The sequence below is a fragment of the Hemibagrus wyckioides genome, linkage group LG09 (genome assembly GCF_019097595.1).
Source record: "Hemibagrus wyckioides isolate EC202008001 linkage group LG09, SWU_Hwy_1.0, whole genome shotgun sequence".
Classification (NCBI taxonomy): Eukaryota; Metazoa; Chordata; class Actinopteri; order Siluriformes; family Bagridae; genus Hemibagrus; species Hemibagrus wyckioides.
Genome location: NC_080718.1, coordinates 2572986 through 2594218, shown reverse-complemented (window position 1 = coordinate 2594218; position 21233 = coordinate 2572986). Strand labels below are relative to the sequence as shown.

At 40.5% G+C, this 21233-nt stretch overlaps 1 protein-coding gene across 2 annotated transcripts in view; it reads right to left on the bottom strand.

Moving 5' to 3' along the window:
- pacrg (PARK2 co-regulated) overlaps positions 1-21233 on the bottom strand; it is a 141084-nt gene that overhangs the window by 57903 nt on the left and 61948 nt on the right. For both annotated transcript variants that reach the window (XM_058398473.1, XM_058398472.1), the window contains exons 3-4: positions 20634-20805; positions 5127-5276 (exon numbers count right to left, since the gene is read on the bottom strand). In XM_058398473.1, the coding sequence (XP_058254456.1) occupies positions 5127-5276; positions 20634-20805 (322 nt within the window). The remainder of the gene's footprint in view (positions 1-5126; positions 5277-20633; positions 20806-21233) is intronic.

Genomic DNA, 21233 nt, shown 5'->3' with positions numbered 1-21233 from the left:
CGACTTACACTGACACCTTGCTGAATTATTTATCTGACAAGCCAACCGAGTCAGCGACACAGCCATCGATCCCTAAATCACACTCTCTGCTTCTCTCTCGTGTTTTCACTTTCACATCCTCTCTCTCTATCTCTCTCTCTCTCTTTCACACACACACACACACACAAATAAAGACACAGTATAACCCCTGTCTACAGCGATGGGTCTAGTCACAGATTTTGTGTCAGCATCAGGATGTAGACAGGGAGGGACTGATGAACCACTGACCTTCTCTTTGCACTTCATTTCGATTTTTCTCCACATATATATTTCAAACACGATTAGAACCCGGCGCTGGTGAATTCTCAAATCCGATTGGTCAGACGCTCATGATTCATTTTTTTCTGTAGCAGCAGCTCTGTGAGTAGTGCAGGAGATTTGATCTAATACATAACAATACGTTTAATTCTATAGTAACGGCTATCGACTTGCATGGTGGACGTTTTACACAAAAAGTGTGTTATTTAAAGAAAAGAAAAGCATGTAATCATTCATACAGTGAAATGTTTCTGCAAGGACGTGTTCATTTACATTAAACGGGAAGGAAGATCTCAAAATCATGCTGTGATGAGAAACCTGGAGGAATGGATAGATGGATGGATGGATGGACGGAAGAATGGACGGACGGATAGACAGATGGATAGATGGACGGACGGAAGGATGGATGGACAGATAGTTAGATGGATAGATGGGTGGACGGTAGGATGGATGGACAGAAGGATGGATGGACGGATAGACAGATGGATGGATGTACGGAAGGATGGACGGACGGATAGACAGATGGATGGATGGACGGACGGATAGACGGATGGATAGATGGACGGACGGAAGGATGGATGGACGGATAGTTAGATGGATAGATGGGCGGACGGTAGGATGGATGGATGGACAGAAGGATGGACGGACGGACGAACAGATGAACGGACGGACGGAAGGATGGACAGATGGATGGACGGATGGACAGATGGATGGACGGACAGATGGATGGATGGATGGATGGGTGGACGGATGGATAAAATTGTAGCTAGCCAGAAAATGGGCCTGAACAAGAATGTGTATCTCTGTATGCTAAAGCTATTGAATGATATGTATATTAGACATTTGACCTTGAAGTGACCTTGACCATGTTTGGATCATTTCCAAAAACTAAACAGGTTACAAAAATAATTCCATATAAATCCGTCAGCCATTGTTCCTTGCTCTTGAGATATCGTGCTAACTGACACACAGACAAGCGGAAAGCGTACGGAGTGAATTGTTCCGGATATCCGGAATTCTCCGGAAAGAATTCAGTTAGTTCACTTCGTTGGAAGAGAATCGAATCCGTTCACTTTTACACATGTATCAAATGAGAGATGTTTTGAATTTGTCGGCTAAATGTCAGTAGTGCTGTGGTGAGTAAGTGTGGCATGATACGGTGTGGTGTAGTGTCGTGTCGAGCCGTGGTCAGGTTTGCGGGTGTAGCGCCAGCACTCGGAGCGCTCAGTGTGTAATTGCAGTATGAACTGAGGCCAGCGTGAATTCTACACCATGACATGAAATTCCCTCTAATGCATCAATTACAGGGTGGGTAATCTCACTGAGAGCAGAATTAATTACGAGGACTAATGAATTATCCCATTATGACAGTTAGAATAGCTTTCGATTAGAGGGAGAGAGAGAGAGAGAGAGAGAGAGACAGAGAGAGAGAGAGAGAGAGAGAGAAGGAGGTCAAGTTGGTTGGTGAAACAGGGGACAAAAAGAAAAATGAAGAAAAGCAACATGGGGGATTGAGAGAAATGAAGTCGTGTGTGTGTGTGTGTGTGTGGGGTGAATATGAGTAAATTTCTGAATATGGTGCTGTGTGTGGGTATGAATGTAGATGTGTGTATAAATGCAAACATTATGCATATGTATGAGCATGTGCAGGTGCTCACAGTGTTAACAGGAGTGTGTGTGCGTGTGTGTGTGTGTGTGAAGGGGGTCAGGGAATGAGACCTTTAATTTCTAGGTCTATGTCTAACCCTGTCCCAAACCTGATTGGCTAGGAGCCAACGACCTGCTGAGAATACACATCGTGCACACGCACATTAATCCCACACACACACACACACACAGACACACGATACAGTATATATAATAGTATATTGCTCTTTTCATCATTTGTCTGAGGTCCAGTGTGTGTGTGTGTGTGCGTGTGGGGGGCATTAATACCTACTGTGAAGTGTGCTGAGACATGAGAGAAAATGTCCTTGTGTGTGTGTGTGTGTGTGAGTGTGAGTGTGTGTGAGAGAGAGAGAGAGAGAGAGAGAGAGAGAGGGATTCAACTCACACAAGGATGTGTAAAAAAAATCTGAACATGCCAAAAGCATGGTTAAATGTGTGTATGTTTGTGTGTGTGTGTGTGTGTGAGAGAGAGAGAGAGAGAGAGAGAGAGTGAGAGAGAGAGAGAGAGAGTGAGAGAGAGAGAGAGAGAGAGAGAGAGAGAGAGAGAGAGAGACAGCGTGCCCTGCAGGTGGCCAGATTGGAGTAACACCCCTGAGTGAGACATATGGCTGGCAGATACACACACACACACACACACACACACACACACACACACACACACACACACACCTAGTCCTCTGTTACAATCTATTTCTATATTACCACAGCAGGTAGTTAACTTCGTCTGGCTTCTATTTTGTTTTTTTCAAATAAACACTGCAGTATTTACAAAAAGAAAGAAAGAAAGAAAAGTCATCATGCTGTTTTCAGAGCCAGTGTCTAATCTGGTCTAATCCCCCATTCCTGCTTTTCCACCACAAAACAGGCCAGGAAATGAGTTCACCAACATGCTGCTGGCTTGGAGAGAGACGTCAGGGTGTTTGGATACGCCGTCATTTCACTCGCAACATCTCAAGCAATAGAGTCATTTACATAATCCCTATTAAAACACGCCATGAAAATATTGCTTTCTTTCTTTGAATTAAATTCGACAATTACGGTAGAAAAGCAGAAAAAGAAGAATTTTGTTAGAAAAATTAACTGAATAGAAGCTGCAGTGTTAACGGTAAGGGTTACAGTCTTCCTTTGGCTAATTGTCCACACTATATAAAACTTTCATAGAAAAATTCCGAACCAGTTCAAAAGCAACGTATGAAGTGAATCAAGGCAATAAATCACTTTTAATCGATGATATCTTAATAGTACTGAATCAGATTCAGTGGTATTGTGGTTCAAAAGCATTGTCACATATCCAATCTTTGCCTGAAGAATCACAATCACATCTGATTCACTGGTATGGTCAGATAGTTAAAGGAGAAGTTCACTTCCAGAAGAAAAATCTACAGATAATTTCCTCACCCCCTGGTCATCCGAGATGTTCATGTCTTTCTTTCTTCAGTCATAAAGAAATGATGTTTTTTGAGGATTTTTCTCCATATAGTGGACTTCACTGGTGCCCGTGAGTTTGTGCTTCCAAAATGCAGTTTAAATACAGCTTCAGAGAGCTTTAAACCATCCCAGCCCAGGAAGAAGGCTCTTGTTGTTAAACATCACATCATTGCTTTAAGATTTAGAATCGTATTGCAGCAGATTGATTCAGATTCTGTGGTATAGCTGAGGAAGGAGTCAAAATCAGATCGAATCAGATTCATGATTCGTACTGTGTCATAACGCATCAGATTATCAAATAGAGCATATTGTATCGCATTCAATGGTATCATCAAATATCAAATTATTGCCTGAGGAATAGAAATATCGTGTTGCATCAGAACTAATCCTATCATCAGTGGTATCGTCAAATATCGAGTTGCTGCCGGACGAATCGAATCAGTGTGTTCACGTGGGAATCTTCTGCTTTTGCTTACACATCTCAAACACATGCCAGTAGGTGGAAGAGCTGCTGTGGGTTGAATTAGCTTTGAAAGTGTGTGTGTGTGTGTGTGTGTGATGCCCTGTGATGGACTGGCATCCCAACCCATCCAGTCCATGATATATTCCTGTCTCGCTCACAGCATTCCCAGGATTAAGCTCTGGATCCATTGGGACCCTGATCAGGATAAAGAGCTTACTGAAGACGAATAAATTAAAATATAGTAGAAAAATACATTCATTATTTTTCAGAGATTTATTTATTTAATTTTTTTTGCAATCTATTTATATTTTAGTTATTTCCATTTATTACTTGGACTGACATTTTATTCTGTTTAAACAGGAACACACACACACACACACACAGAGTTCAAAGTGTACTGCAGTAAAGGATTTAATTAGCTTTTCTGTTCACTTTAAGCCACTTTCACACGTTGTGTATGCATTACACGTACATTAGGTATGCATTACATGCACCACATAAACACACACACACACACACACAGTGACATTTTGTAGACACACACTGCATACGAGACCTCATTAGAAGCCATTTGTTTTAGATGCGTGTACCGGACTGTAACAATGGAAACCAGCAGGTGCAATATATCGCCTGTGTGTGTTTGTGTGTGTGTGAGTGAGGGACCATATATTTGTATCAATAGGAGATGTTGTCACCTGGAAGGGACATCTAGCTGGACCAAACCCTAAAATTAGTATGATCAACCTAATTTGGTTAAGAGAACAATATGGACACACACACACACACACACACACACATACACATGAACAATCTTAAGGAACAGAATTCAGCTGCAGTTTTAATCAGTTATGCATTGCAATAATGTGTGTGTGTGTGTTCTCATTTATTTGCGCTTTTCTTCCCTCCTTTCCTGTGCAGGTATAAAAGCCTGCTTTATCTGCTTTATCAAAACACACTTTAACACATGACCACTACAATGACCACTATGAGGAGGTCATTGTACACACACACACACACACACACACACACAATCACTGGGGGGAAAAAATAAAACCCTTTAATGTCACTGAAAACTAAAGCCCAAATGAGTCAAACTGTGTATTGATTTCTGAAGTGAAGTGTGTGTGTGTGTGTGTGTGTGTATGTACAATGACCTCCTCATAGTGGCACAGTGAGTGTGTTTCAGTCTTGGGTGATGTTATGCAGTATGGTTCTGCTGTATTGTGTGGTGTTTGTGTTGGTTTGTTGTTGTGTACTGTGCACAACTCACTGTTCATGTTCTTGAACATGTTGAGGATGGGCAGGAGCTGCCTGTAGTACGGCACCAGAGCTTCTCCCACCATCTCCCCCGACACCACCAGGTGCTGCAGAACCTTCAGCGTGGAGCAGATCACCTGCTTGTTCCTCGTGTTCAGAGCATCTGAGATAGAGAAAGAACAACAAATATTTGTTTTCACCATGCTTTCTTGCATCATGTATACTGAATGGACAGTTTCACCGATCAGCCATAACACCTGCCTAATATTGTGTTGGTCCCCTCTTTTTGCTGCCAGAACAGCCCTGTGACCCGTCCTGCACTGTGTATTCTGACAGCTTTCTATCAGAACCAGCATTAACTTCTTCAGCAATTTGAGCAACAGTAGCTCGTCTGTTGGATCGGATCACACGGGTCATGTTTTTTGTTTTGTGCACCACTTAAGCTGTTGTGTGTGAAAATCCCAGTAGATTTGTCACTTTCTGAAATATTCCACTCATCCAAACCACAGAGGAAGATCACTGAGATCATATTTCCTTCATTCTGATCTTTTTTAATGCGAATATTAACGACTCCCTGCATGACTGAATAACGGAATGAATGTGTAAGCATGCACATGGTCTCATTAAATATATTGGATTTGGTTGTCAAGCCAGAGTGAAACAAATGTGATGGAAAAGAAAAAGAAGGGAAAAATAAAGATGTTAAAGGAAATCATTTCACATTCTAACCTCTTAAACGTCCGGGTTATTATCCAGCTATTCACTATTAACACATACTATGAATTATTCAGTGACTACAGTGACACTAATAAGGCGAGTATGTTGTTGCGAGAATGAGGAATGTAACCATACCGGCTACTGAAGGCTCCTGGGAGTGGAAGGGGTTAAGACCTGGAGAGCATTATTATATCAGAGGGCGAGAAAGTCTCACTAAAATGACCACACAACAAAAAAATATTCAGAAAAGCTCCATAATATGCTGAAAGCAACAAAAAAACGAAGCAATGTTTCATTTCTCGGGCTAGCATTTATTGAAAGGTTAAGAAACATCTTGTTTGTGTGTGTGTGTGTGTGTGTGTGTGTGTGTGTGTGTGTGTGGGGCTTGCTGTTCCCTGGAGGAGTGATAACCCTTCCTCACGCAAATCAGTCTGAGCATGCATTAGCATTTGCAGGCCTTCCACTTAGCCCGACCTGATAAGAGTAATCCTCTCTCTATTAAAGCAAAGTAAGCCCAGACGGACACACACACACACACACACAAACTTTTTCTAAATGAATTCCAGGTGGTGCATTAATGGCTGTATGCAATCAAAGGGAGGTGGAAGGCGGAAAATGCATAAGAAAGAGAGCAAGATTGAGTGAGAGAGAGAGAGAGAGAGAGAGAGAGAGCAAGAAAGAGAGAGGGAGAGTGGGGAGGTGAAAAGAAAGAGAGATTGAGAGAGAGAGAGAGAGAGAGAGAGAAAGAAAGAGAGAGAGAGACAGAGAGAGAAAGAGAGAACATTCCTGCATTTTATCTGAACCTCTCTCCTATTCATCATCTCCCATTTGATTGTGTATAACACAGTGACAGACTGAATGAATGTGAATAGACATCAGACAGACATCATGATTTACTACACCTCCAGTAAAAGTGATTATCCCTCTGCGCTACAGAGTCCTCCATTGTGATTGGTCGGAAAGCGCTGATTAATTTCCTTCTACTGCGGCATGGCTCAATTCTCGCATTTATTTTCTAGAACAGAAGCTCCGACAGGAATTCCTTCTATAGAGTAAATTACAGTGTTTATACCGATACTGATACGATATTGTTTCTATAGCAACAACTTACACTTACACAGGGACTTGTATAGCAGATGCTCCATATACATAGAGTTAAAAAAACAAACTAGCTTGGGTATTTTGTGTGTGTATTTTTATATTAAGCTTTATATGAAGGGGCAGGATCCTGTGCTCTCATTGCTGCAGCCCGGGTTCGATTCCCGGGCAGGGCGCTAACCCAGCCACTGAAGAGTTAACTCTCAGTGCCAGTCCCAAGCCCGGATTAAAATGGGAGGGTCGTGTCAGGAGGGATGTCCGGCTTAAAACCTGTGCCAAATTGAAACCTGTGGACCAAGTGATCCACTGTGGCGACCCCCAAACATGGAGCAGCTGATGGAACAACATTAAGCTTGCTACTCCAGCTTGTACAGGAAGTTCACTGGAAAATCCCCGCCCCTGTCCTATCATTGGTCTGCTGTCTTTCTTCGGGCTCGTAGGAGAACAATCTGGAAGAAAATTTTTTCTTTCGGAGCAGACTGAGCTGAGGCGGAGTAAAGAATCATTAGGGAGTGTCTAAAAAAATGACTGACAAGGGGCCCATCTGAACACAAACACACTCTCTGAGGCAGGAGGCCCCTTTTCCAAATGACTTTTCTCAGCCAAATAATACACTTGTGCTGAGGCCATGCCTTCATTTTTTTTGTTATCATGTTTTCCAGGTTTTCTACAAAAAAAAAAATGACTATTGCAATTTTAAGTAATTAGTCTGTTTACACTCTGCTCTGTGTGTGTGTGTGTGTGTGTGTGTGTTGCATTGTAAGTAAGCCCAAGCCTTACATTTTTTTCCATCCTCCTTGTTCTATTGCACTTCCTGGTTTTGACCTCTTGCTTATTATTCTTATTATATGCCGGTGTGTTATGATCACGTCCGCACGTTACAGGAAGCCAGCGTAGCAGGAATTAGTATCACTGTAGTGGAGGTGATTCAATAAACACTAATTATAAGGTGAATCGCATGGATTCAGGATTAGATGCTGATGTCATGACTCATTCTGAAGATTTATAACAATTTTACTGTTGTCATTATTATTATTATTATAATTATTGTTGTTTTGTTGTTGTTGTTATTATTATTATTATTGTCATTATTGTTATTTTTATTATTATTATTATTATTATTGTTGTTATTATTTTACTATTATTATTGTTGTTATTGTTATTATTATTGTTGTTGTTGTTTTTGTTATTTTTATTATTTGTTATTATTATTATTATTATTATTATTATTATTATTATTATTATTATTATTATTATTATTAGACTGTGAGCAGGTTTAAGAACAATCTTTTCCCCCAAATCTAATCTAAAAAAAAAAAAACACAGATCTGAGTGAACTTCTTCTTCTCATAAGCTTCAGAAAAATTCAGATGGCACACGGATTGTTGAAGGTGTGACTTTGTGGAACATTCTGGATGAATGTCCAGATAAAATGTCTGTTTCAAGCAGTTTATTGATTGCATTTCAAAGTGTATGAAGCAAATGAATTTTTTAAGTGCTATAGAAAATTATATTTAAAAAAATTCATTGAAGTATGGATTCATTTCTATTTTTTTCCCAATGCACTCTGAATTTAGGGACTTATTTTATAAGTTGGTATAGAAAGTGTAATGATTTCTACATCTAATAACAGGTGATGAACTTCCTTCTCCCACCTGTGCTTTTACGGAGGAAAGAAGACAAAAGCAAGTGTCTTTGTGCATGCTGGGAAATCTGGGTTACACAGCAATCTGACACATGAGAGACTGAGACAGTGGAAAGTGCAGGTATTTTTTCTTTTTTTTTATATATATATAGGCTGTCCTACAAACCTCAGAACATATCTATTGCCCGAGGCGAAACAGTTGTTAGGTGTTTGGGAGAATTTGAAAGGCACTAAAGGCACTTCTGAAAGTCCAGTTCCATAAAAATTCTCGCTTGCAGTTATCTTTTATTGCTTAACCATGTAAGGAATAAAACACGACTAGTGCTGTGTAAAAAAAAAACAAAAAACAATCCGACAATCCAGAGTTATTGATCGCAAGACAAAGGATCATTTTCCAAATAAGTGGTTTATACCTTTTATATACCAAAGGGGCTTGCCAACAATTATAATTTATTATTGAACACTGAATTTTTTATTATATTTTATCCTAGCGTTAGTCCCGTGCAATGGCAGGGTCTGCTGTTTGTAGCGGATCATCTGATCCACATGATTTGGCACAGGTTTTCCGCCGGATGCCCTTCCTAATGCAACCCTCCCATTTATGTCCAGGCTTGGGAGAGTTAACTCTTCGGTGGCTGGGGTTAGCGCCCTGCCCGGGAATCAAACCCTGGCCACGGCAACAACGAGAGATCCTGCCACTGGACCACCAGGAGGCCACTGAACACTGAATTCTTACTTGTGTTTTTTTCTTCACTTTTCTTTCTTTTTTTGTGATTTTACATAAAACTTTGTTGTTGTTTTTATCCCTTTATATCTACATAACATATAATTGCTGTTGTTGTACATTGCTGTGAAACGGCTCCAAGACAAGTTAGCTTCTGTTATCTCTTATATAGACAAGGAAAGACGATCTTTCCCTCAGCATCCTCGCTTTTATCTCTGTGTATAATTTAATAAAACAGAAAATCTTTTTATTTCTGACACTGAAGGCTCCTTCAAACGGTTCAAAAATAAAAGTCACAAAAACTTTCCCGTTAACAGTACACCATTAAAAAAAGTGTTATTGTGATAGTAGAATGAATCATGGCACCTGTTAGTGGGTGGGATATATTAGACAGCAAGTGAACATTTTGTCCTCAAAGTTGATGTGTTAGATGCAGAAAAAAGCGAGTTTGATGAAGGGACAAATTGTGATGGCTAGACCACTGGATCAGAGCATCTCCAAAACTGCAGCTCTTGTGGGGTGTTCCCGGTCTGCAGTGGTATCTATCAAAAGTGGTCCAAGGAAGGAACAGTGGTGAACCGGTGGGCAGCCAAGGCTCATTGATGCATATGGGGAGTGAAGGCTGGCCCGTGTGGTCCGATCCATACTTTGTTAATGAACATACTGTATATTTATTAAAACCTGTAGTAACAAAAAAAAAAAAAAAAAAAAAAAAAAAATATATATATATATATATATATTTATATTTTGGAAAATGAAACTGAAAAACTGGCCAATTTAGTGTTGGAGGTTTCATGGCTAAATTTGACCAGCCTGGTGGCCAATCTTCATTGATTGCACATTCCACCAGTAAGAGAAGAGTGTGAAGGTTTAATTAGCAGAGTAATAGCACAGTTTTGCTTAAAATATTGCAATGCACACAACATTATGGGCGACATATCAGTTCAAAAGAGAACAAATTGTTGGTGCACGTCTCGCTGGCGCATCTGTGACTAAGACAGCAAGTCTTTGTGATGTATCAAGAGCCACGGTATCCAGGGTAATGTCAGCATACCACCAAGAAGGACGAACCACATCCAACAGGAGTAACTGTGGACGCAAGAGGAAGCTGTCTGAAAGGGATGTCCGGGTGCTAACCTGGATTGTATCCAAAAAACATAAAACCACAGCTGCCCAACTCACTGCAGAATTAAATGTGCACCTCAACTCTCCTGTTTCCACCAAAACTGTCCGTCGGGAGCTCCACAGGGTCAGTGTACATGGCCGGGCTGCTATAGCCAAACCTTTGGTCACTCGTGCCAATGCCAAACGTCGGTTTCAATGGTGCCAGCAGCGAAAATCTTGGGCTGTGGACAATGTGAAACATGTATTGTTCTCTGATGAGTCCACCTTCACTGTCTTTCCCACATCCGGGAGAGTTACGGTGTGGAGAAGCCCCAAAGAAGCGTACCACCCAGACTGTTGCATGCCCACAGTGAAGCATGGGGGTGGATCAGTGATGGTTTGGGCTGCAATATCATGGCATTCCCTAGGCCCAATACTTGTGCTAGATGGGCGCGTCACTGCCAAGGACTACTGAACCATTCTGGACGACCATGTGCACCCAATGGTACAAACATTGTATCCTGAAGGTGGTGCTGTGTATCAGGATGATAATGCACCAATACACACAGCAAGACTGGTGACAGAATGGTTTGATGAACATGAAAGTGAAGTTGAACATCTCCCATGGCCTGCACAGTCACCAGATCTAAATATTATTGAGCCACTTTGGGGTGTTTTGGAGGAGCGAGTCAGGAAACGTTTTCCTCCACCAGCATCACGTAGTGACCTGGCCACTATTCTGCGAGAATAATGGCTCAAAATCCCTCTGGCCACTGTGCAGGACTTGTATCTGTCATTCCCAAGACGAACTGATGCCGTATTGGCCGCAAAAGGAGGCCCTACACCATACTAATGAATTATTGTGGTCTAAAACCAGGCGTTTCAGTTTCATTGTCCAACCCCTGTATATATTTGTAGTGAAATATGACCAAATATGATTTGTAGTGGAAATGATCTTTGGTGAAAATCTGTAGATTTAAAAAAAATAAATAATATAATATAATTAAAAAATAAATAAATAAAATACAAAAAATTATAGTGAAAAGCTGGTAATAAATCTATGAGGTGGTAGTAATTGTACGATCATTAATTATTCTAATCTAATCATAATCTATAATTAATCAAAGCAAAAGTATAACTGAAACGTTATGATATAACACACTGTAAAAAAAAAAAAAAAAAAAATTCCCTTCTGACACATAATGAACTGCCTGAAACGCATTAGCTCATTAGTAAGACTAATGTCCAAATCAGATGGATGGCCTGAAGAGAACACATTAGCCGGTTTTATGATTTTGCTGCTAGGCTCTGATCCTGACATAAATAACGTCAAAGAGATCTGTTAAACGCTCCTACGTGTGGAGACGCTGGTTTCTCCCAGGCTAGTTTATCAACATCTGCGTTCCAGCGCTGTATTTGAAGTTTCCATCCGCCGAGTAGAACACCCAGATTTACTCATTCGCCTGTAAATGATTTAGGTGAAAGGACGCGTGATGGGTTCGCTTAACAGCCGCTTCCTCTGAAGTTCTGAGCTTTTCACGCTTTACAGATTGATCGTTTTCGGCCTGGACAAACGCACGCGGTGATTCGAGAAGCCCCGACGCTGTTATGATATTCAATCCAATTTTCTCTAAGAGTACATTGTGGCCTGAAATCTCTTGTGGATAGAATCCCAAAAGGCTGCAATTTCCAGTCATTTGAACGGAGCAGTCGCTTCAGTCGTAGGATCTCGTTTCTCATCGTCTGAGTCAGCTACATTGCTCATTGCTTCTCAGATTCTCAATGTAATTTTTCTATAGCGCTCGGTTCAAAGCGGCTTGGTGATCGCTCTGTGCAGGTGGAACGTTCGGGGTTAATTCAGTGCCATTATTGATGTTAGGCAACGGTGGACAAAGTGCTGAGGAATTATTCTTAAGCGGAAGGCTTGATAATGTGTCAAAATTGTACTAATTAAAAGTAATGAAAACTTAAAGGTTGGTTCATGTTTGTATATTTGCTAGAAGATGGTTTTCACTGTAAATGAATACTCTGATTTGCCTGAAAATGTGTTCAATCTCTGCATGGCTAGCACAAAATAGATATTCTGAGGTAAAATATTATGTAACTAATATTTATCATGTGACGGCTGCTTAGCCCAGCATTGGCAAAATAAAAATTTAAATATAGGCTAACAAATAAATATAGCCGTATTGAACAAAAATGAACAAAACATACCTCAACATCTGACACAAATTAGCTGCATTGTATGAGTTTATGCCTTCTAGGAGATGCCTCATTTTATGCTAGCATTGCTTACTGAAATGTTAGCATGATTCTTAATACTTTTTTGGATTAACGTGATTGTTTTCTAAAACTGGACCCCACTGGACCTTTGAGGTTAAAAGTAAAAATGTACGTTTTTTTTTTCTTTGTGAAAGTAATGAAGATTCAACAGCTTCATTCATCAGCTTCTTCACCAATCACATAAAGAAACGGAGTACAATCAGTCAAATATTTTACACCAGCAGTGTTGGGGAATTCTTTCATTTTATCATCTATGCTGAAAAAAATATGAGCTATATTTAAAAATAACTTGCAGCTTTTGGGATAGACTCTAACTAAATTTAAAGACCGGTCTATGTAAGGCTCTATTTTTGTGCGGGTGCAAACGTAATTTAGTACACGACGTTGGTTTATTACTAATTTAATCTTTTTTTCCCCCTTTCACTTCTAGTTACTATTTCCATACTTCATTTTGTAAATGTATTTAAACAAAAATATCCTAAAATATCACAGCAATATTCGGTCCCTTTGCTCGGCACTTGCGTGTCATGGGATCTACAGTACTTTCATTCCTGTCTACAAAATCTTACAAGCTTTTGTCAGGTTGGGTGAGGAGCATTGCTGGATCTCTATTTCCAGGTCTCTCCAGAGATGTTCAGTCAAGTTCAAGTCCGTTCAAGGACATTCACCGACTTGTCCTGAAGGCACTTTGTGATTGCCAGGGTCTGTGTTTTTTCTTGGAATCTTCAGACCTGAGGTCTTGTTTCTCAACGCCCCAGAGAGTCCCCTGAGTGTCTTTTTGGACAGGTGACTTGTCACATGACTTCCGTCTGACTGCTCTAGCATAAAGATGTGATTAGTGAGGTGCTACAGAGATGGTTGACCTTCTGACGGACTCTCTCATCTCCACACAGGAGTTCTGTTAGAGTAACCTTCGGTTTCTTGATCACGTCCTTGACTGGAGGTCGTCGACATGGTTTGCCACAGGAACTGGCTTTAGTAAGAGTGCTGGTGATTTCCGAAGTGTACTTCATGACCTTCAGAACAGCTGAGTTACTGGGACGTCTTCCCTGGATTTGTGCCAAATTGAAGTGTTACCAACCTTAGTACTTTGGTAATGATTGCAGCTTTGAGTTTTGGGTCTTTCCTCTTGCCAGCTTACTCAATGTTACAAGAGTCTCTCTGAAAATTTCAAACTTTTCAGTCAGGTGATCAGCTTTGGCAGTTATTTTGGCGGCAAGTTTGAGATCTCTGAAACATCCAGCTACTCACTTCGTCGGTCAATAAGTATTTTCTGTTTCCATGCTCTGTTCATAGCAGCAGAGCTGTGTGTATCGCTGAACTGTTGATCCCACTGCTTTCAGGTCATCCTGCAATTCTTTTCAACTGACTATCATTAGTCTAGAATCATTAATCTTGCAGTTTGTTGTTTCAGCTAATTTGAAGGTACACTATATTGGCAAAAGTTTTGGGACACCCCTCCAAATCATAGAATTCAGGTGTTGTTTCCCATGGGTTGGGCTCGGCCCCTTAGTTCAAGTGGAAAGAAATCTTAATGCTTCAGCTTCATACCAAGACATTTTGGACAATTTCATGCTCCCAACTTTGTGGGAACAGTTTGGGGATGACCCCTTCCTGTTCCAACATGACTGCGCACCAGTGCACAAAGCAAGGTCCATAAAGACATGGATGAGTGAGTTTGGTGTGGAGGAACTTGACTGGCCTGCACAGAGTCCTGACCTCAACCTGATAGAACACCTTTGGGATGAATTAGAGCGGAGACTGTGAGCCAGGCCAAAACTGGGACGTCTGCCTTTATATGCACATGAATGTAATATGGAGTTGTCCCGCCCTTTGCAGCTATAACAGCTTCAACTTTTCTTGGAAGGCTTTCCACAAGGTTTAGGAGTGTGTTTATGGGAATTTTTGACCATTCCACTAGAAGAACATTTGTGAGGTCAGTCACTGATGTTGGATGAGAAGGCCTGACTCGCAGTCTCCGCTCTAATACAGCTTTGTTATTAACAGTGTAAAAGCAGTTTCCAGGGTAAAGCGGTTTCTTTAAAGGTAGGAGAGTCTTCAGTGCTGCATTGAAGAAGATGTGTTGCATTGTGTAATTATTTGGCAACAAGCTGCATTTTTGTCTTAATTATTTCAAGAAAAAATGAATTAAGGAGCAATATTTCATGTTCATAGCTGCTGTAAGGTAAGTGATAAAAGTTGTTTTGCAGATATTCCACTCCATTAAATGCTGTTATTTAAACGGAATGAACTCCGGATGCAAAATACCACACTATCCTGTCACTGATCATTGTCCTATAAATAACCCTATTTTATTTCTTACACAATTCATATTCATATACTATAGCAGTTAATATACTATAACCTCACAGCAGTACTTAGCTCTCCTGTTTTACTTTAGGTTTATTGTCCTTGAAATGAAAATAAAACAATATTGAAGAAATGAATCTGTTGATCTGACCCATTGATTTCTGAACCTCATTCCAGCACATTCGGTCTCGTTTCCTGTCAGTGCTGAATTGCTCTCGGCCACCGGCTCTGTTCGGATGGTTCATTCAGTATGATTCACTCATATAGTCTTCATTCAAACACAAACATTGAAATTCTAATTACCAAACCACGGCACACCATTTTCCCCAGGTGTGACATTTAGCCTGGTGGATTGTTCAATAATTCATCTTTCTCATGTGGAGGGATGGAGCGGAGGGATGGGAGAAGGAGGGAGGAGGAGGAGGAGGAGGAGGAGAGGTGGAGAGGAGAGAGGTGAGGAGAGAACGATCTATCAGCGCGTGCATCCGCCTGCAAATCTCTTGGAATAAAGTAATCATTAATTCATGTGTCAGCGTGCCGCATATTGAACTCTAAAAGCAAGCGACCTTGGGCACCAACGCCTTCTCTAAATGCCAGAGCTGGGTGACATTTGGAAGGTTTTAGTAACTGCGTTGAGTCAAATTCCTGATAGAAATATATCCACGATATTAGTCAATCTCCAGAAATACATGTCTGTGAGCTGAGAGTTTCCAGAGGATTAGAGATGGTGCTTTTAAACCGAGCTTATTTTTGAAGGGTTTGCTCTTATAGAAATTAACACCCCGTGCCCTCGTTCCTACATGCGATTACCGGCATAGAACAAATTTCTGCATCCCGAGTAAAAACGTATATGCACTATATCTGCTGTATGAAATTTAAAGGGGTAGGATTGTCTCAAATGGAACACTAGAGATTATTTACTACACGGATATGTAAGCCGTTTCTCAATCCATGGCAAAAGACGTCTGGTAACTCCGCCCCTTTTCCAATTCATAAACAAAGCTGCGAGCGTTGAGTGAATGATGTGTCCAACATTCCACACTCCAATCCGGGGTTAAATAAGGGCACCAGAGTGTCAGCTACTGACACTGGTAAACGTCTAGGTTTTAGCATTTACATTTATATCGCAGCATCTAGCTTCTCGATTCTGATTGGTCAGAAGCTGTTGGTTCATTTACTAGAACAGCAGCTCTGACAATCGTCCAAGTAACTTCACGGCAAATTTGATAAAGATTATAGAGAAGAATATTTGAATATTCTTCTAATATGTTATCATTTCTATAGTATTTCCTTACACAGAGATTTGTGTGTAAACACACTCCATATAAATTTCTATTTCTTTCTAAAAGCATATAATTGATTCCTGTGAGACGTATTATTTGGAGAAGGAGTCTCCAATATCAGTGCTAAAAACTTTATTTTTTCTTCAGGACAGAGAAGACCCCTGGGGGTCCAGCGGCAGGATACCGTGCTCTCATTGCCGCGGCCCAGGTTCGATTCCCAGGCAGGGCGCTGACCCAGCCACTGAAGAGTTATCTCTTAGTGCCGGTCCCAAGCCCGAATTAAATGGGAGTGTTGTGTCAGGAAGGGAATCCGGTGTAAAACCTGTGCCAAATCGAAACATGCGGACTAAATGATCCGCTGTGGTGACCCCAAAACAGGGAGAAGCCAAAAGAACATCAACAACAACAACAGAGAGTTCGAGGCTTCTTGATACATTTAATACAGATACACACCCATAACATTAAAACTACTGACATGTGACATGAATATCATAGATTATTTTGCATTAACTGACAACAAAAATGTTCAGGAACATGACAAAGAGTTCAAGGTATTGACCTTCGCAATCATATTAAGCATCTGGGCAAACAAGTCCACTCTCTGTGGGAGGATGTGATAGCTTAGTAGCTAAGGTGCTGTACAACTGACTAGAAGGTTGTGAGTTTGAATCTGAGCTCCACCAAGCTTCCATGTGCTGGGCCCTTGAGCAAGGCCCCTATCTCCTAATTGCTCAGTTGTAAGTCACTCTGGATAACGGCGTCTGCCAAATTCCAGAAATGTAAATCTATGTAAAAAAAGGGGCTGGATGCCCCAGCTTACAAGACTCTGCAGCTAACGTTTTGTTACCACAGCACACCTTCAGAGTTCTTGTTGAGTCCATGGTTCGATTAGTCAGAGCTGTTTTGGCGGCACAAAGGGAAATTACATGACATCAGGCAGGTGGTTTTAATGTTACGGCTGATCAGTGTATATACAGACTGCAGGAAAACTCTGTTAAACACGCATCACCCCCATCTCTTTTCATGGAATGCTTGTGCAAGTTTGACCAAGTGCTTGAAGCTGTGTTAGCTCTTGTCTGTGTGTGTATGTAATTTCCATGTGTAAGTGTGACTAACGTTGTGAACGAGAGAACGACAGATGACCCGAAATCACCCGAAACCTCGTGTATTTTGGCAGTCTGAGGCAGTCTACACAGTGAGACGCCTTGCGATATAATAATATTTTCATTAAGAAAGAAGCATGTTCATCAGAATTCACTCATTTCTTAAGTGTAAAATATGACACTACGCTTTCTTTTGATGAAGTATTTTACATTTTGAATAGTATTAGTGTTAACATTTTGTGGATTAAGACAAGGTTATGATTGCTATCCGTATATAAATAAACCATCATGGTTTACAAGACAGTCTAGGTTTACGCCAGGTTTGCATACAGTATGGAGCATTCTTGCAAACAAAATCCAAAAGCCACATTGCCTTTAATTGGTTCAATTTATGAGAAATTCTCATTAATTGATGCTTGGGTAAGGTTTAAAGAAAAGACAGTACCTAAATAGGCAAATAATAATAATAAAAAAAAATAATAATAAAAACAAAACATTTAATTATAAAAAATAAAAAAAAATTAAAATAAGTTAAAAAAAATTGAATTAAAATAAATGCAATAGCTAAATAGTTGTTACTAGACAGCAGGTCATGTAAAATTTTTATATTTGAAAATAAATAAATAAATAAATAAATAAATGCCCCTCTATTTTTTATTGTGTAACTAACTTCTTTCATCATAGAGGAGGTATATGGATGGAATAAATGAGGATATGGAGCTAGTGGGTGTAAGTGTTGAGGATGCAGAATATAGGGATAGGTGGAGAGAGATGATTCGCTGTGGCGAAGGGAAAAGCTGAAAGAAGAAGAACAACTAAATTCTTTCATCACCATTGTTAGTTTTCGGTTCCTTAAATGGCAGTGGGATTTCATCTCTACATTATGAGATCGATGCAGCAGCGCTTTAGTCTATCAAGCTGTCTGACCTCTTAGCTTTTATAGTAACACCACCAACATCATTGCTCCCATCATCCTCCCATAGTTTGCTAACTAATCGAGTTGAGGCTCTGCTCTAACTTTGTGAAAATGCGTCTTATAGCTGTACCGTATTCTGGACATTTCTTTTTCCACTATACTGGATTGCAGATTTTTTTTTTTTTTTTTTAATATAAAATTTTATGGCTACCGATTAATGTCTCCCAGGCAGAAAGACTCTTATCCAGCTCCATTAGAGGCTTTCTGTCACAGATGACCTGAATATTAAAGCTCTGTCTACATGAATCACTGACCAATTATCTAAAAGTCTGAAATTTTTATTTTTTTTTTTAGATTTTTTTAAAAGCATTTTGCAAGTTGAAGTAGTTCCAACCTAAACATTTCAGTCCATGCCTCTGTCTGTCGTAATTAGCGTGGGTCTGTACTGCACTCTCAGGTCAGAAAGTTCTCTCTTAATCAAGATCCAATAAGAAAGAGGCTACTTAAAATTCCATTATAACAGCTGTGTACATGTGTGTGTTTGAGTGCACGTGCTTTCACAAATAAACTGTAGCTCTATTGCTGTGAGAACATGGTATAAGTTGGAAAAGGATTAGAAGTTGTGGGACGTGTGTCTACATGAGAGTTAAAAGTGTGTGTGTGTGTGTGTGTGTGTGTGTTAGATTCTGTGGCCAAGACCTAAAGGCCACTGTAATAAATGTCTGCCAATGTAAGTATATTCAGCTCCAGAATTTTTGTAAACCTTGGTAAAGATTAAAAAAAAGATTATGAAACCAAAAATGTCTGTAGTAATTGAGCAGAAATCTAATTTAATTGAAGAAAATTGAAAAGAAAGTTAAAATGGACCTTTTTAAACATTTACTTGTTACAGTTGTAGGCACCCCAGAAATTCTTATGAACTAAATGTAACTGTACACCGAGTAGCCATAATATTATGACCACCTGATTAATATTATGTTGGTCCCCCTATTGTTGCCAAAACAGCCCTGACCATCGAGGCATGGACTCCACTATAGATCCCTGAAGGTGTGCTGTGGTATCTGGCACCAAGATGTTAGCAGCAGATCCTTTAAGTCCTCTAAGTTATGAGTTGGGGTCTCAATGGATCGGACTTGTTTGTCCAGCACATCCCACAGAAGCTCGATTGGATTGAGATCTGGGGAATTTGGAGGCCAAGTCAACACCTTAAACTCATTGTTGTTCTCATCAAACCATTCCTCAACCATTTCTGCTTTGTGGCAGGGCGCATTATCCTGCTGAAAGAGGCCACAGCCATCAGGGAATATCGTTTCCATGAAAGGGTGTACATGGTCAGCAACAATGCTTAGGTAGGTGGTACGTGTCAAAGTAACATCCACATGGATGGCAGGACCCAAGGTTTCCCAGCAGAACATTGCCCAAAGCATGGCACTGTTTCCACAGACTTGCCTTCTTCCCACAGTGCATTCTGGTGCCATGTGTTCCCCAGGTAAGTCATGCACACGCACCCGGCCACCCACGTGATGTAAAAGAAAATATGATTCATCAGACCAGGCCATCTTTTTCCATTGCTCCGTGGTCCAGTTCTGATGCTCACATGCCCATTGATGCTGCTTTTGGTGGTGTACAGGGGTCAGCAAGGGCACCCTGACTGCTCTGCGGCTATGCAGCCCCATACACAACAAACTGTGATGCAATTTGAGCAACAGTAGCTCGTCTGTTGGATCAGACCACACGGTCCAGCCTTCACTCCCCCCATGTATCAATGAGCTTTGGCCACCCATGACCCTGTTGCCGGTTCACCACTGTTCCTTCCTTGAACCACTTTTGATAGATACTGACCACTGCAGACCGGGAACACCCCACAAGAGCTGCAGTTTTGGAGATGCTCTGATCCAGTGGTCTAGCCATCACAATTTGGTCTTTGTCAAACTGGCTCAAATCCTTACGCTTGTCCATTTTTCCTGCTTCTAACACATCAACTTTGAGGACAAAATGTTCACTTGCTGCCTAATATATCCCACCCACTAACAGGTCCCATGATGAGGAGATACTCAGTGTTATTCACTTCACCTCTCAGTGGTCATAATGTTATGGCTGTTTGGAGTATATCACAGTGTTTTATTTTGGATTAATTTTGGAATAAGGATCCATATCCTTTTATTTTGGATGATTGAGACATGTTGAATTCCATTTAAATGGTGTTATATGTTCCAAAACCTGATATCAACTCAATGACTACAGTTCTGTGTTTTGTGTTTTCTCTGGCATTGTATGAAACTGCATTCATCTGATGGAATAAAAATGGCTGTGTTTGTGTTTGGATGTTTGGCTTACTCTTTATAGGGATGATGAGCTGAGGGATGACCGGCAGGATTTTGGTGCCGCCGTGTTCCAGCATGTCGTGTACACCCTGCCGGGCAAAGAACTCGTAAGGGTGAGACGTCTCGCACAGGCCGTCGAAGAACAGTGGCAGGTAGTGGTGATAGTCCAGCTTTTCAATCTCTACCTGTTTAATACACACACACACACACACACAAGTTCATTTCTATGTTTGTAAGGTCTTTCCATTGAACTGGCTTCTATGACTGGAGCTAAATACAGCATTGCCTTTAATTATTGATAATGCTGTAACCCTGATCTTTACTCTCTAACTAAAAGCAAATAAAAACTATTTGTAAAACAGCTAATTCCTTATGGAATTCCTTCATCAGGTGCCCTAATAATATCACATACTGTATTCCTATCATCATGGGAACATTTGAACCACACAGACAGACACACACAATAAATTACACAAATAGACACAGACTTAAATACACAGGTGTGTGTATAAAGGTCTTGCATCTCTGTCTAACACACACACACACACACACAAATACACACAGTGAGAACCAACTTTGCAAGTGAACATTTTGTCCTCAAAGTTGATGTGTT